Consider the following 17945-nt stretch of genomic DNA (forward strand, 5'->3'; position numbering starts at 1 on the left):
TACTTAAGCCAAGTTAAACTTGATGAGCTTATTGCCCACAATCCCATTATTAAAGTAAACAATCTAGACCTACCCATTATGAGATTAGTTAATCCAGCAAAACGTATCATAATTTCGAATGTCTGTCCCCCATTCATCACGATCTCGTAGAAAATGCTTTAAACGGCCTTAATTTAAAACTGGCTTCTCCCGTCTCTTTCTTAAAAGCTCGAATTCAAGGAGATGAATATAGCCACATCCTCTCATTTCTAAGACAAGTATAGATAATTCTACCTACTGAAAATTATGAGCTTCAGATCTCACTAGTCATGGAATTCGATTCCACACCATACCGAATATTTTTATCTCCTAATATAATGGAATGCTTTATTCGTAAACAAACTGGCCATACAGCTGCAAGTTGTACAAATTGTCAAAACGCTCATGTTCTTTAATCTGCCGGTGAATAATCATTGGTAACAAAAACCTCGTCAGCTACTACTTTAGAACAATTATCTGGTGAACCTATACAAGGACAAAAAGAGTACTTTCTAACCCACTCAGCACACTGGACTCCCATTCTACTGACCGACTAATATCTAATCCTTATCTTGAAAACTCGTCATTGATGCCTCCTCCCAAAGAGTTAATAGAAAAAAGGACAAAACACACGTAGAAAAAGTCAAAAACGGATCCCACAGATAAATCCAAAATATCAGATGCATCAAAGCAAATAATCAAAGATCTTTATACCAACAACCCCCAAAGCTTTTCTACCTCACAATAGAAGCCCAGCAAATTACTTCTGACATTAATTCACTTTTATCTGACACGTATGCAATTTATCTACACCTAACCACCAGATCACTAAAAAATAAACTCATAAGAATATTAAAGAAGCTCAAAAAGGAATTACCTTCAGAATTAGGCGACATAGAAAGCCTAGTATTACAAGCATCTCTTGATATTTCTGACGATGATGACCTAACGGAACATTCACAACATTCTGAAAAATCCAAACACTAATAACTTTCACTTTTTTTCAATGGAATTTTGACTTTTTTGCCGCTTAGAAAGAATCCAAAAACTTTTCAGCGACACCAATCCAATTATAATATGTCTACAACAAACCAATTTCAAACAAAATCATAATATTGATCCTAGAGGTTATAAAGAATATCATCACGTAAGAACAGAATGCCTCAGAGTAAGTGGAGGAATCTCAATTTTTGTCAGAAAATAAGTCTATTCAACACATTTGTCTTTAGTTACAAATCTAGAAGCAATCGCATTAACAATATGGTGCCCTAAAAGAATAACTATTTGCAGTATATATTTCCCGCCGAGTTACAATTCTACTGAAGATGAACAAGTAGACTTAATTTTTTAACTTCCAATACCATTTGTAATTGTCGGAGACTTTAATGCCCAGAATATTACATGGGGTCCACATACCACGTACGGCAGAGGAAACATTACCGACACTTGTTTTCTTTTGTTTATTTATAAAATAAATATTTAGGAACGTGGCTAACCGAAGATGGAGATCAAACACAAGAAATCAGATCTAGAATAGAAATGGCAAGAAACACGTTCATAAAATTGAAGAACTTACTTTACAACCGTAACCTTAATCTAGAGATCCGCACAAGAATGCTACGTTGTTATGTTTTTTCTACTTTACTATACGGCATGGAAGCGTGGACAATAAAACAGTCTGAAATTAAAAAATTAAACTTCTTCAAGATGTGGTGCTACAGGAGAATCCACAGAATATCGTGGACTGAAAAAGTAACTAATATAGAGGTGTTACAAAGAATGAAGAAAGAATGTGAAGTCATAAAAACTGTTAAAATTAGAAAGATTCAATATCTGGGTCATAATGAGGGGCGAGAAGTACCTATTACTTAGGGTAAGATACAAGGGAAGAGAAGCCCAGGACGACGCAAAATATCCTGGCTAAGAAATTTGAGAGAGTGGTTCGGTTGCAGCTCATTAGAATTATTCAGAAGAGCTACCAATAAAATTAAAATAGCGATGATGATTTCCAACCTCCGATAGGAGAAAGAACCTAAAGAAGAAGTTTTCTTAATAATGGTTCCAACACTCATTTCAATATATTAACAGAAAGTTTCTCAGCGATTGACTAGTGATTCGAGTCACATCTCTGAGATAAGTCTCAGAGATGTGACAATCTCACTCAGACAAGTCTATTCCCTAACATGGAATGTTTTAGATGGTCTATGATAGTATCCATTTTCCCATACTCATAATAAATATTAAAAAAAATCACCAGGAACAGTAATAAAGTGAAAGATTTTTAATGCTGACTGGGCAAGTTTCAGAACTGAATTAGACCGGCAAATGGAACAAATTTTCTTCTCTGGAAACATAGATAATGATGTAGGTAGATAATTTTAATGAATGTATTATATCCGCTACTTACATTTACGTAGGAAAAAGTATAATAACTGTAAAAGAATACAAAACTGCTCTTCATAAGTACCGCCGAAGCAATAGTGACGAAAACTTGATTTGTTTTAAAAAACTTGGAGCCAAGGCGGGGTATATCTTAAAACAAAGTAATAAACACTCATGGAAAATCTACATTTTCACCTTAACTCATAATACTACCCCTTCTCAAGTTTGGAAAAAGATTAATCAAATGCAGGAAAAAAATCCCAAGCACACAAGAATCCCAACTCTTTTACATAAAAGTAACCGATGATCAACAAATCGTCAATGTAATCGCCGAAAATTTCTATCAACAATTTAAAAACAAGAATGTAGAATGTACTCAAAAAAACAAATCCATCTGTACAATTTGAATTTGTCTCTCCTGTCTTAAACACTCCATTTAAACTACACGAACTCTTAAAATATTCTTCCAACTGTAAATTAAAAAATAGTTTATATATCCTTGTGTGTGTGTGTGTGTGTGTGTGTGTGGACCCATTTAGTTCAAAATATTTATAGATGCCTGTGTAGTGTGTATATTATAAAATAGTCATTAATGTTAAAAAAAGTAAGAGATTCTAAAAACTATTCGTTTCACTAAAAACTATTCGTTTCGCTAAAAACTCAAAATAAATGAATCACATTATTCCTATTTTCGATTTAAAGTTAAACTATTAAGGGTGACCACACACTAGATAATGAACGAAGTTAAAATAATTTAATTAGGTACTTAAGAGAGGAAACGTGAGATAATTAGTGAATTAAACAATTAGGTTAGGTTTTAAAAGAAATATTATTTCTAAATAGTTCTAAAGTTTATAAATAAAAAGTTTATATGGGATAATGCCACAGAATTGTTTCGACTTCCACTCCCAAAATCGTCTTCAAAATGGTTTTTAAACAACTAAAATTAAATTAGGCAAGTTATTACACCTGTTCTGGTATATTGTTAGCAGCTTAACAAAACAATTTGATATGCTGCTCTCATGGCCTCGATCTAGCAACTTCTTCTTCTTCAAGTGCCATCTCCGCGGCGGAGGTCGGCAATCATCATAGCTATTCGGACTTTTGAGACGGCTGCTCTGAAAAGTTCATTTGATGTACATCCGTACCACTCTCTCAAGTTTCGCAGCCATGACATTCTACGCCTCCCTTTGCTTCTCTTTCCTTAGATCTTTCCCTGCATAATCAGTTGGAGCAAGGTGTATTTCTCTCCACGCCCGCAGAGCTGTAAAAGATACTTTTTAAAAGTATCTAGATACTTTTAAGATACTTGAGGTAAAAGTATCTTAAGATACTAAGTATCTAAGATACTTTTTTGTGAAAGTATCTAAAGATACAAAATACCGGAAAAGTATTTAGAGTAAAAATATCTTAGATACTTTCAAGTATCTAAGATACTTTTGAGTATCTAAGATACTTTTAAGTATCTAAGATACTTTTAAGTATGTAAGATACTTTTATGTATCAAAGATACTTCGATGCTTTTCTAGTATCTAAGATACTTAGATACTTTTGTAGTAACTAAGATACTTTTAGGGTATAATATAAAGGTACTCGGTACTCTACTACTCTACAGTAGATTGTCGATACTTTTGTTTTAAAAACATCATTTTAACCCTTTAAATTATCATACAATTTTAGTTTAAGCCAGCAGGTACTTTGAAATGGTATACTTTGGGCTTTGGGGTAGATAAGAAATAAAAGACGTTAAGTTATTACAAACTAATAACTATGTATTGAAAACAAAAATCCAACATTAAATTTTCAAAACAATATAAAATAAACATAAATTCGTGTGTTAAAAACAGCATAAGATGCATTATGCATTAAAAACAGAACATTCAACATATTTAAATTTTTAAACACAATAGGATAGGATATAAAAAATAGTAACATTTTGGTAGCTAATAACTAGTTAGTATAACCACTAGCTTTTAGTAAAACTAAATTTTCAAAAGAATGATCAGACAAGGCATGACGTTGGGGTGAATTAATAAAAGTTGCAAAAGAAAACATTCTTTCGACAGCTGCAGAAGAAGGTAATGGCGTATTGAACTTTTTAAATAATTGTTCTATAATATTATATTTTTTTAACATTTGCATGTTGGTTTCAGAATCGGCCAAATATTGTATTAGTTGCAGCTCAGCTTGTCGTTTATAATCCAAATCAGTATAGCCAGTGTTTTCGTTTTACGTTTGAAGATCGGAGTACTCGGAGTTAATATCAAATTCAAAGAAGTTGTTTTGCATTTTGGTACTTTTCATTACAGTAGTAATGTTATTTGTACTTACATCAAATTGTTTTAATTGTTCCTCATTTTCCTTCATAATTTTTATAGCTTCTGTAAGTACCAAATCCTTAATTTGACTAAGGTCATTTTCGATATTTCTGATTCCTCGAAATGCAGTAAGCCAACGTGTTTTAAATAAAGGATTAGTAACTGCAGCAATTATTGCAGATTGGTTAGTCAACTTAAGAAGTTTTTCAAATCTGGAGTTTAAAGATACTGTCAGAGCGTTCAAAATAGGTTCCACATATTTAAACTTATTGGTTTTAAGCTTTTCAATTTTAACAGACAAGATTACGATTGATGGTAGAAGGAAACTGTAGTACATATTTTGTTCGCCTTGAAGAATGTCAAGTGCCAAAGCAAACGGTTTTAGTATTTGGCATAATTCTGCTAAATAATTTAGATCAGTATCTCTTAGCAGTATCTCTGATAATGCTGCGGGCCGGCGGGCGGGATGCAAAGAACAATACACATCGTCTCTACCGCTACGGCCGGCGCGACAGGTCGAAGCTTTTTGGATCATGAAAAGTATCTATTTCTCAGGTCCTGAGTAAGTATCTAAGATACTTTTTTGTATCTAAGATACTTTTAGTATCTAAAGATACTTTTAAAGATAAAAGATACTAGATACTTTTAAGAAGTATCTAAAGTAAAAGTAACTTTTAAATGAACCAAAATGTATCTTAAATAAAAGTATCTAAGATACTTTTAGTATCTTAGATACTTTTTTTATCTTTTTACTAAAGATACTTTTAGCTCTCACGCGTAATATGTTCGAGATATTCTAAAGTTCTTGTTTTTATTGAATTTAAAATTTCCATTTCTTTGTTCATCCTTCCCAGAACCTCTTTGTTTGTGACCTGTTCTGTCCATGATATTTTCAGAATTCTCTTGTACACCCACAGCTCAAATGATTCCAGTTTTTTCATTGATGTCGCATTCAAGGTCCAAGATTCCATTCCATAAAATAAAGTCGAAAAAACGTAGCACCTCGCCAACCTAACTCTAGTCCCAGTTTTAAATCTAGCATCTAGTCTTATTTAATTTTTAGGAGTTTTACAGCTTTCTAAACAGGAAATTTCATGAATCACGATTTTAACCCTTTCAGGCTTAGTGGCTCCACGGTGGAACCACCTTTTAACAAATTTTTTCCTACTGCCCAAGTAATCGTACGCTGCGACCACCAGACGGAATGCGATGTAGACGTCGTGTCTTTCACTTCCCACGCGATAACAAAATTCCAGGAACAGTTGTGCACATTGTACATAATACATTTGGCGCGCTCACAAGTGAATGCTAATGAGGTTATTTATTGTTGTAAATAAACATTCTTCTACTTATAAAAGGTATTGAGTCTTTATGAACTACGTAGATAACTAAGTGAATTTTGATATTTTGATTGGTGGTTCCAATAGGTGCCACTCAATTCCAATAGGCCGATCAGTAACTAATAGGTATGTTTTGTTACAGAATTCCAAAATGAAAAGACGTCTTTTTTGAAAAGCAGATACCCCATCGGAGGGATCTGATGTATCCGATATTGATGAGAACGAGGATGAAGATTTCGACATGACTTTGGAATCAGCTGTTTTAGATGAACAAAACAATATTTCATACAATGAAGATGTTGCGCATGACAGTGACTGTGGTGAAGACAATGTATCAGTTGCTATTCTTGATGGGTTAAAATAGACCACCGACCCAAATAATGCCGCTCAATTCCTTTCTCAGAAAACGTTGGACCAAATGTTCCTGATACTATAGAGACTCCTCTTGATTTCTTCCTTTATTTGTTTAGTGAGAACCTGTTGAATACACTGGTTTCCCAAACTAATTTATATGTAGTCCAAGAAAATAACAAAAACAACACTCCCACAAAACTTAAAGAAATAAAGTGTTTTTTGGGAATAAACCTTTTGATGGGTGTGAAACAGTTGCCCAGTTATAGAGATTTTTGATCTGCAAATTTTGTTATCAGGGATCAGTTTATTTCTTCATGTATGTTGCGTGACAGATTTGGATGGTTGCTTACTCATCTTCATATACATGACAATTCATTACAACCTAAGAAAGGTAATGGCAACTACGATAAACCTACAAAGTGCGGCCATTGCTAGAGGAACTTTCAACCACTTATAAAAGCTCATTTTATCCCAGCAGGCAACAATCAATAGACGAATCGATGATAAGGTTCAAGGGACGAAGTAGTTTACGCCAATATATGCCGATGAAGCCCATAAAAAGAGGATATAAGGTATGGGTACGTGCTGATCAGTCAGGATATGTTTTACAATTCCAAATATACACCGAAAAAGTAAACGATGTAAGGAAATAACAGCTCGGGACACGAGTAATAAAAGATCTTACAAGATTTTTAGTTGGAAAAAATTATGAAGTTTATTTCGATAACTATTTCAATTCTGTTGCGTTACAACGCGACTTGATGAAAGACAATATCTACGCATGTGGAACAACTCGAAAAGATAGAAAAGGTTTTCCAACTGAACTTAAAACAAATAAAAAAATGAAAAGGGGTGACAAACTGAAAAATGAGTGAAGACGGCGTGCTAACTTTGCAATGGATGGATAAAAAACCCATTCATTTTCTAAGCAATTTTCACAAACCTGAAGAAAATGTCACTGTGAAGAGGAAAGAAAAGGATGGGACATCATTGGAAATTAACTGCAAACAATTAGTACAAGATTACCCCAAATATATGGGCTATGTAGATAAGTCTGATATGTTAGTATCTTGCTACGAATTGGATAGAAAATCCAAAAAGTGTTGGCATAGAATTATTTTCCATTTTGTTGACCTAACATTACTAAACTCGTATATAATTTTCAAACAATCAACAACTGGTAAGAGTATGTCTTTGAAAGAATTTAAAATTGCTATGGCCAGAGGTTTGATTGGAGCAGACCCCCAAATGCCTAAATTTGGAAGAAGAAGCGTGGACAAACCAAGCACCAGTTACAGGTTCAAAAAACAAGTTGCTCTAGAAATAAGAACTGACAAAGTAGCCCATATGCCTCAGCATGGAGCCAAAGTACATTGTACACACTGCAGTACCAAGGCAACTCCTCGTCATACAAGATGGCACAGTACTACATCAAGTCAAGTAAGTTTATGTCTATCTGAAAAAAAAATAGTTTTATTCCATTTCACACCTAATTAAGTTTTTCGTTTGTGGCCTAGTGGTTCCACATGGAACCACCTTTTTTGTACTAATTATAAAAATATAATATAAAATACCTTTGATTTGTCAATTTTTTGTCCTAATATATCCTAAAAAAAATTATTTACCATTAAATATAAACAAAAAAAAGTCGGTCCACAAAGGGTTAAAGCTGTAAACGTGTTACATCAAGTAATTAATATTATTCTGGAACTATTTTCTTGTGGCATCTTAAAACAATTACTATTTTAATGGAAATAATTCACAATTGAAATTTAAAATAAATTTATTGACGTTCTAATTTCCACTTCGGAAGTCGTTCTCAAAATACAAACATTAGTGTAATTTCACTGACCTTTCGTTTCTTTTCATTTATTCAGTTATTGATATAGAACAATTTTTGTATCACACAAATTAATGCAGATTGCAAAATTGTTAGATTCAATGATTTGCTACCGATTACCTCCAACGCCTCCCAGCGGGGTCGTCGATTTTTTATCCTAATCAACCACCGTTAGCATCAAAAATCGTCAAAAACGCTCGAGCTCCAAATAGATCCCCTTCAATATATCTTAATCAAACTCAGCATTTTTCACTTGCTTTATCTCTTCCCTTTTTCACCTTTTTTGATTTAAAATTAATGAATAAAGTTTATCATCCGTATAAAATGAAAAATCCATAAATATATAACCGTTGGAAATGTTAGTAGAGTTACACTTGTTAGTTGAATAAAAGTTTGAGTCGAACTTTTAGGTCAAAGCGACTTTTTACTCGAACAAACAATTAAAACTTGGAGAAATGTCCTTTTGGAAAGTTAGCCAGAGATATTAGGAAAGTTTGCCACTCAATAATTAGGGTCTAACTAGATAAATATATTTCCTGTGAGAATAGTAAAGACGTCTTACTATAATTTATCTATACATAGATTGAAAAGTTTTTCATCAATCCATTTTGATATTTAAATGTTGGAACTAATACGTCCCAATATGTATTTCCATCGTACTTAATGTTTATAAATGTATTTAAAATTTTATGAGACTGGGCAATTTCATAGGCCCAGTAGTGTGTAATGTATGTTGTCTATTTGTCCTTTAGCTTTCCACGTGTTTTCCTGTAGGAAACTATTTACGCACAGGTTGTAACTATAATGAAATATCGCATTTTATTGCTGTTTTTGATATTGAAAATTATTTAACACTCAACTAAAATAAATTGTTATTTAATAATATTTTAAATCTATATTCATTCCTATTTCAGAAGCCAACGAGTGAACAGTAGGCTTCTAATAATAGTATTTTTAATAAAAACTTGGAGAACAGCTCCTAAAGGAATGGACGGCAGCATATATGACATCTATATTTAACAAAAGAGATAGAAAACGATGCGAAAACTACAGAGAAATAAGCGTAATATCATCAATAGGAAGATTATATGCGAAGATACTGCGAGAAAAGATAGAGCAAGCGATAAAAGGCAAAATCGGAGAGGATCAGGCAGGCTTCACGGCAGGAAGATCATGCATAGACCACATATACACACTGGAACAACTGTTGAAAAAGCAAAAAGCTAAAAATAGAGATATACACTTGGCATTTGTGGACCTGAGAAAGGCGTATGACTCTGTACCAAGGTCAGAACTATGGGAAGCAATGTACAAATTAGAAATACAGACGGAACTCATAGAAGCTACAAAAGCTCTGTATAAAGAAAATAAAGTGTCCATTAAAATGGGAACAAGAATAATAGGAGACTTCACCACAACAAAAGGGCTTCTGCAGGGTTGTTCCACATCTCCAGCCCTATTCAAAATATACTTAGAGAAAGCCTTGACTACATGGAAAAAAAAATGCGAAGGCATGGGGGTACCGGTACGGAACGAATACCTATATACGTTAAGTTTTGCAGACGATCAAGTAGTGATTGCACAAGACCAAGATGACCTCAGCTACATGATGAAGAAACTACAAGAAGAATATACCAAGGCTGGCCTAGATATTAACCTCGCGAAAATAGAGTACCTATCTACAAGTGAAGAAGACATAGAAGATCTACAGATTGATGACAACGTAACAATCAAAGGAAAGGATAAATTCAAATACCTGGGGTTTATAATCACGAAAAAGGCAACAACAGAGGAAGAAATTACACAAAGATTAGGACAAACAAGAACAGCAATCCGACAACTTAACTCAGTATGGTGGGATAGACACCTAAATATGAAGACAAAAACGCAGATTTATAAAACATTAGTGCAAAGTATTATGACATATGGGGCTGAAAATTGGATCATAAACAAGAAAAATAGCAGTAAGATAGTAGCAACAGAGATGGAATGCCTGCGAAGATGCTGCAGAGTAACAAGAATGGATACGAGAAGTAATGACGAAATAAAGCAAAGAACATCAATAGAAACAGACATACTAACATATATAGAACAAAAAAGACTAAGTACTGTAGTAGTGAACTAGTGAGTGAACTAGAAGTGACTAGTGAGTGTAGTAGTGTCTGGGGGCTCGGGAGACTGAGACCTTGGAAGCCCTGAAGAAGACATCAGAGAGGATGTCGAAAGCTCGGCAAAATGGATATCGACGCGGTTCAACCCGGAAGACTGGTGAGTTTAATATTAATTTTTATAATAATACTAATCTTAGCTCTAAGTTTAATATATATATATATATATATATATATATATATATATATATATATATATATATATATATATATAAACTTGTTAGTTTAATTTTATTGTTTATCAAGTAAATATTGGTAAGTCGATATCACTTAAATACTTTCGACAAATAAAATTACGCCAGTCGTTTCTGGCCATATTTCATATTTTGGCATCCAAAATATTAAAATAAAATTATGGCATCATCATCACAAACAGCTCAACGTAGTTTCGCTGCAGTAACCAAAATCACACAGAAAAAATCTATAACAGCAACATAAAGTCCCAGTAGAACTCAGCCATTGTTATGAACGCTATCCCAGACGTAGTGCTATTTGATTACATAAAGGCAATCGGCGAAATTGTTACCCCTAAAGAAATAATCTTTGCTTCACGTATTTCTAACCAGCGTATATGCATCTATTTTTCTTCCATAAAAGTAGTAGATAATCTTCTAAAAAATAATCCGACTATTTCTGTTAGAAATCAAATATCTATTCGCAGACTTATCACACCTGCAAAGAGGCTACTACTTTCTAACGTGTGTCTTTCGATCCCGAATACACTCTTAGAGCAAGCACTTAAAAATGAACTTGGATTACAACTTGCTTCCCCTATCTCGCTTATCCGTTTTAGTTCACTGGAAGACGAATATGCTGAAATCTTCAGTTTTCGACGTTAAGTCTTTGTAATACCAGATAAAGAATATTTTGAGTTAAATACTTCAATTGTAATCTCATACGAAAATACAAATTATAGGATCTTTATTACTTCGGACAAACTTGAATGCTTTTTATGTAAGCAATCTGGACACACTGCAGACTCCTGCCCTATCTCTCAAGAAATATCTAGCAATCCCTCTCCAAATCCAACTTCTAGCCAAATCTCTCCAAATTGATCTTCCTTCTAGTATATCTCCTCATTCATCCTCCTCAAAAGAAGAAATCTATTCAAATAACAAAGCTATTGACATAACAATCCCAAATGAACAGTCTCTAACACCAGTATCTGTCTCTTCTAACACTGGCATAAAAAGAACTCATTTCACTGACACAAGTATTGAATCAACTTCATTACTGGTTACCGCTAGCCCACTAAACTTAAACTCTAATAAAACACCAAACACAACAACCTTCGCATCTCCTAAATCAGCTCCTAAAAAGAAAACAAAAACTTATGACAAAGAAAATACTGTAACAAGCGAAGAAAACACTCCGCCCAAGTCGTCCATTGAAGTTCATATTGTTCCCATAGAAAAAATATCAGTTGGTTCAAATAAAATTAATACTGTATTTACTTCCAGTAGCTGGACCTTCTCATTCTGGAGCATCAATATTAATAACACTTAAAGTCATTAGGCCTCATCTAAAAGCAGCTCCTAGAAAAAATACCATCAAAAGAAAGAAGAGGAAATCACTAGTACTTTGTCTCTCCTCTTCTTTATTAATTAACAGGGTGATTTGTGTAATTGACCATTTATTTCATTTTACTGTAGTGTTTATACGGCTCATTTGATTTTTTTAATTTTTGCATGATACAGTACACTACTATCAAGCATTCGACTGGTATTAGCTAAACTAAAAAATTCCAGGACTGGCTTTGGAAAAATTAATTTAGGGATTCGTATTAAATATTACACCATGTATAATTTTTTTTAAAAATGCAATAAGTGATTTTCAAACTACATAAATAGGCAATGAAAACGACATATGCGACAATGTTGTCGCACTTTTATTAAATTTTTAGTGAACGATCAAATCTTACCAAAAATAGAACAACCATAATGATGTATCAAATTATAAGGTATTAATTTAAACAAATGTTATAAATTTCAAACATTTTAATTAAAATGAGTTCCTACAACATAATCTAATACGTAGAAAATTAACATCTTTACTGTTACTTTGTATTATCTCTACGATAGAATCAATTGTTTTTCAATTTTAAATTTTTACTCATAGATCGTATTGGGGCATTATTTTCGATAAATAATAAATTAAATTGATTAAAAAGTCAAACCTCTTGTATGTGTTAGTTTTGTTGATTGTAAATGATTAAAATTTTATGTCAAATAATAATACATTGCATTCATCATCATCCAGCCTCAAGAGTACACTGCTGAACATAGGCCTCTTCCTCATGTTTCCAACCCCGTCTATCTTGCGCCGCTCTCATCCAGTTTTTATCGAGTTTCTTAAATCGTCAGTCCATCTTGTAGGTGGTCGCCCGACGCTTCTCTTGTCTTCCCTTGGCCTCCATTTCAATAACCTCTTTGTCCATCGCCCATCTGTTATTCTGGCTATGTGTCCTGCCCATCTCCATTTTAGTCTGGCTATCTTTTCGATGATGTCAGTCACTCCGGTTCTTCTTCTGATGTCTTCGTCGGTTATTCTGTCTCGCAGAGTTATTCCTAACATGGACCGCTCCATTCTTCTCTGCGTGACTCTCAGTTTGGTAGCTGCTGCTTTTGTTAAGGTAAGTGTTTCTGCTCCGTACGTCAAGATCAATAACAATTCCAAATTAACAGTCTCTAACACCGGTATCTGTCTCTTCTAAACTGGCATAAAAAGAACTCATGCCACTGACACAATTATTGAATCACCTTCATTACTGGTTACCGCTAGCCCCCTAAACTTAAACTCTAATAACACACCAAACACAACAACCTTCGCATCTCCTAAATCAGCTCCTAAAAAGAAAACAAAAACTGATGACAAAGAAAATACTGTAACAAGCGAAGAAAACACTCCGCCCAAGTCATCCACTGAAGTTCATATTTTTCCCTTAGAAAAAATATCAGTTGGTTCAAATAAAATTAATACTGCCTATTTTGAACCTTCTGATTTACTTCCAGTAGCTGGACCTTCTCATTCTGGAGCATCAATATTAATAACACTTAAAGTCATTAGGCCTCATCTAAAAGCACCTCCTAGAAAAAATACCATCAAAAGAAAGAAGGGGAAATCACTAGTACTTACAGACACTCCTATAAAAGATAAAATAGAAGAATAGTATACTGCCGGTAGAAGTTGAAATTCTATAGACGCGTTCGCCGTTACAAATTTATATGGGAGTCAATGTGCACAATAATTACATATATAATTCTATAGGTAAGAGAGAGCAGAAAGAGAAACAGAGTTTGGTATATAGGTATATGGTGCATAGTTTGCTGTATATAAACACTTGAGCTGTAATAGAAGTATAGTAAATGAAGTATTGAATCAATATTTTTATGAAAAGTAATGGGAATAAATACCATTATTACTAATGTGAAGTTACACTGTGCAGCTATGGAGTCTTGGACAAAGAATTGAGAAATCAAGTACAAAAAGCAAATAGACCGACAGGATGAATTAATAACACTCTATGACGAAACAGACACATTAACACTGAGATGAAGTCAAGAATTTATGAAGTCAGTGTAAGACCAATAATGACATATGCCTCAGAAACAAGACCCGACACAGCCACAACACAAAGGCTACTGGAAACGACAGAGATGAGAGTGAGAGTACTGAAAAGAGTTACAGGAAATACGCTGAGAGATCGAAAAAGAAGCGAAGACATTAGAAGAAAATGTATCGTACAGTGTATAAGCGAAAAATTAAAATGGAATAACCCCATAAGCAGAATGGGGGAGACCCGTGTCGTCAAAATAGCAAGAGGTAAGTCACCAGAAGTATTGGACGGTCGGGCAAAAGACGGATTGACAACCTTCCATAGATGTATTAATTCGCCAATGAACAAGCAGAATTGCTTATAAAGAATAAGAATAAGAAGAAAAAATTTAATAGGGTTCGACCTTGACCAAGCTATGTATCAAGTATCAAGTTTATAGGATTTTTCATTTATACTCGTAGTTATTGCACATAAAGGCAGAAAAACAGACAAACAATAACTATTCAGTCCTTAATAATAAATATTAAAAGGGTCAAACATTTTTAGTATATAGTTTGTTCTCATAAATTGTGGAGATAATTACAACATACAATTACTTCTCATATAATGTGGAGGTAAAATGAATGAATTTATTCAATATGCTAACGTGCAAAAAAAACGAAATAACCCAAACAACTCTTTTCTGAACCTTAAAACTTGAATTACTAAATTTTTTGGGTAACTGAACTAAACCTCAGTTTTATTAATAGCGTCTTGGCGCCATTTTGTAAGATACTTTTAAATGGGACCATGGAGAAATGACAATATTATTTGAAAGCACTTGTATAAATCATTAGGTCTCTGGATTTTTTTGATTGTTTGTGGCACCGTTTCAAAATCCCCACTAAATTGTGAAAATCTTATTAAATTAACTCTCGGTGAAAGAATAACTCTTTCTTCACAGATGGATAACGTCACTTGTATCATATATATGCCAAAAAATCTTAATTTAAAAATAAAATCGACCTTTTTTGAGATTAGGAAGATTTTTTAGATGGAGGAAATACCACAGATCTGAGGCTTGAAAACGCAGTCATAAAAGGCTGCAACCAGTATAAATATCTAGGAAACATCATATCAGCAGATGGCAGAGTTAAGATAGATGTACAAAACCGAATAACCCAAGGGAAAAAATGTATCCGAATACTGAATTCATTACTGTGGTCTAATAAAATAAAGATGCATACCAAACTTCGCGTATACAGAGCAATTGTAGAACCAATTACCACATATGGTGCCGAATGTTGGACGATGACAAAGAATGAACGAGATAAAGTAGACGTTGTGGAAATGGATTATTGTAGAAGGTCATGTCGTGTATCGAGAATGAAAAGAATCAGGAATGAGGAAATACGAAACCGTACAGTAATTAGAGATACTCTTTCAGATAGAATACAAGGAAGGCAATTACAATGGTATGGTCACGTGATGAGAATGGAGGAGGAGCGGTGGCCAAAGAAAGCCTTAATGTATGTTCCGCCAGAAAGAAGGAAAAGGGGAAGACCACCAAATTCCTGGAGAAGAGAAATTATAAAAATAATGCAATCTAGAGGCTTAGAAGAGTGAGATTGGAGAGATAGGAAAAGATGGAGGCTGAAATGCGGGAAGCGGCAATCGCCGTAGGACCCCCGTTATATGATGTGATGATGACTACAAGATCACTTCGCAATTGCTGAGCAAAGATCCCTAGTTCGCAAATAAATAATAGAAAATAACTTTCAAGTTTCTGGTATCACCTTTCCCAATAGTTTTGAAGACATTTAAGAGCTGAACGTCAGATCCTCAAATGAGCTTCCAGTAGCCAGAAAGCGTAAAGTTGCTATAAGGCGTTGTTCAGTACTGACACATTCACGCATGGCGGTATCTTTTTTGGAAATGAGTAGACCAACTTTTTCCAGCAACAGCGAAAAAGTAAAGTGGTCCATTCTGAGATAGTTTTTATAATCATTTTCATCAATGACAATTGAGTAATTTCGTGTCACAATAGTTCATACGATCAATAAATAATTTCTTCATCCAACATTTTTTTTTCTTTTTTTCAAATGGTAAGGATAACAAGCACAATGCTGATAACAAGCACAATGCTGATAGACCACGCTCTCCTACATAGGATGAAACTGTGTTTGGCAGAGGTTAACAGGAGATAGGTTCGTGCCTTGTGCATTTTTTCAAATCTCTACCATTCACTGTTACTAAAATAATGGCATACAGTGATTCGTGTGGGGGCCAAAATAAAAATATTTGCAAGTTATTTACGTATTTTAAAAAGAGGTTTAAATCTTTGTATGTAGGTATATTTTAAATATACCGACATACAAAGATTTAAACCTCTTTTTGTGATACATGGTATACATCCAGCTGCAGGAATTTATTTTCCTTGTAGATTTACGTATTTAGTGAAAGACTCACCCACATTAAAGAAATACCTCACACATTTCTTGAGCCAGGTCACACTCATATAAAATATGACAGGAATTTTGCCTTGATCGAAAAAAAAAACAAAATAAGAAGTTTTTATTCTCGACCACTGGAGAAAAGTAATTGCAAGTTCTTGCAAAAATTTTATAGTTCACAACGTGATAAAGGAAACATTTTTTCGTTAGAAGAACTTAATAAGCTTATAAAAGATCCAAAAAAAACTTTTACGCAACTTCACATAAGTTCAGCGCCAGTTAAGCTTGAAAATACAAAAATCTGCATATTTTTTTGGATTATATACCTCCAGTATACCATGCATTTTATACGAATATGAAACCAAGAATGCACCGACAAAAAATAACAATAAAAAAAGGTTCACACATCAGAAGAAGCAAAAAGATTTTTTCAGCTTTTTTTTCTTTATTGACCTGTTAGGCTACCAGAGAAACAACACAATTATTTTTGTTTCTCGCCAAGCCAAGTTTAATAGAACTAAAAATATGAGAATATTTTTAAATAACTATCTATAATATAAAAATGAACATAAAAAAGCTATTCTAAATTTTAAAAATAAGTATCTGATATATTTTTATAAGCACTGACAGATTGTTTCGTCGTGAAAATAAAAAAAACAGTAGATTATAAATAACTTTCTTTGCTTCCGCGTGATAAATTATTTTTCAAGCAAACTTTAAAAAACTCACCTGCACGAAGTGTTGGACGCTCTCCAACAACATTCCATACATGTTGATCGCAAAAACCCTGTTCTCTTTCAACTAATCTTCACCCCACAAAATTACACAACCCTTAAATAACTTTTTCGTACTAGAAAAAGCTTCTAAACCCGTTAAATAACTTCTCTCCCCGACCTTGTTCGTCCTGGGATTTTCACAGGAAATGCCTCGGAGAGAAAACGTTGGGAAAGCGCGGAAAAGTGTCGAGAGCAACAGGTTGCTGCTGGGTGCACGACCAGAGTCAAGGGAAATTCACGCAAGCGGACTCTGTGTGATTTTCTTGATGTGTGCTGTCGGTGAGGAAGCATATGAAGTTCAAGTTTATTGCTGAGTGGTGTGGAGCTGAATTTAAATGAGCTTTTTATGTTGTTCTAAGGCAATAGGTCTCTATGTATTTAAGGAATTATGTGATGGTTTGTATATTAGTCGACTAAAGAGGAGTCTAATAAATAACTAGAAGTACGTTGGTTGAATTATTTATACAGGATTAATTAAAAGTTGCCGTATTGCTAAATCATACATTTTTTGTACTGAAACAAATAACTTCTCTTCCCTGTAACAATATAAAACTGTCGAACGTTAAAGGCGAAATCAAACGTGTCAAGTAGTTAAACAACAATTCCGCAACAGTGGGGAAAATATATGGCGAATTATCTGAAATAATTGCAGAAAAAATTAACAAAAACAAAAAGAAACGTTGCTAGGTGGGAAAATGGGAGTCGGAGGGAAATATTATTGTGCTTCAGCTAGTTTATTAAAAGAATTAGCAGCCGAAGAC

At 33.8% G+C, this 17945-nt stretch overlaps 1 protein-coding gene across 1 annotated transcript in view; it reads right to left on the minus strand.

Moving 5' to 3' along the window:
* LOC140448764 (soluble guanylate cyclase 89Db-like) overlaps nucleotides 1-17462 on the minus strand; it is a 135565-nt gene extending 118103 nt beyond the window's left edge. The window contains exon 1 of the mRNA XM_072541879.1: nucleotides 17138-17462. Coding sequence (XP_072397980.1) covers nucleotides 17138-17179 — 42 coding nt within the window. The 5' untranslated portion in view covers nucleotides 17180-17462. The remainder of the gene's footprint in view (nucleotides 1-17137) is intronic.
* Nucleotides 17463-17945: the final 483 nt, after the last annotated feature.

The sequence above is a fragment of the Diabrotica undecimpunctata genome, chromosome 8 (assembly GCF_040954645.1).
Source record: "Diabrotica undecimpunctata isolate CICGRU chromosome 8, icDiaUnde3, whole genome shotgun sequence".
NCBI classification, from domain to species: Eukaryota; Metazoa; Arthropoda; class Insecta; order Coleoptera; family Chrysomelidae; genus Diabrotica; species Diabrotica undecimpunctata.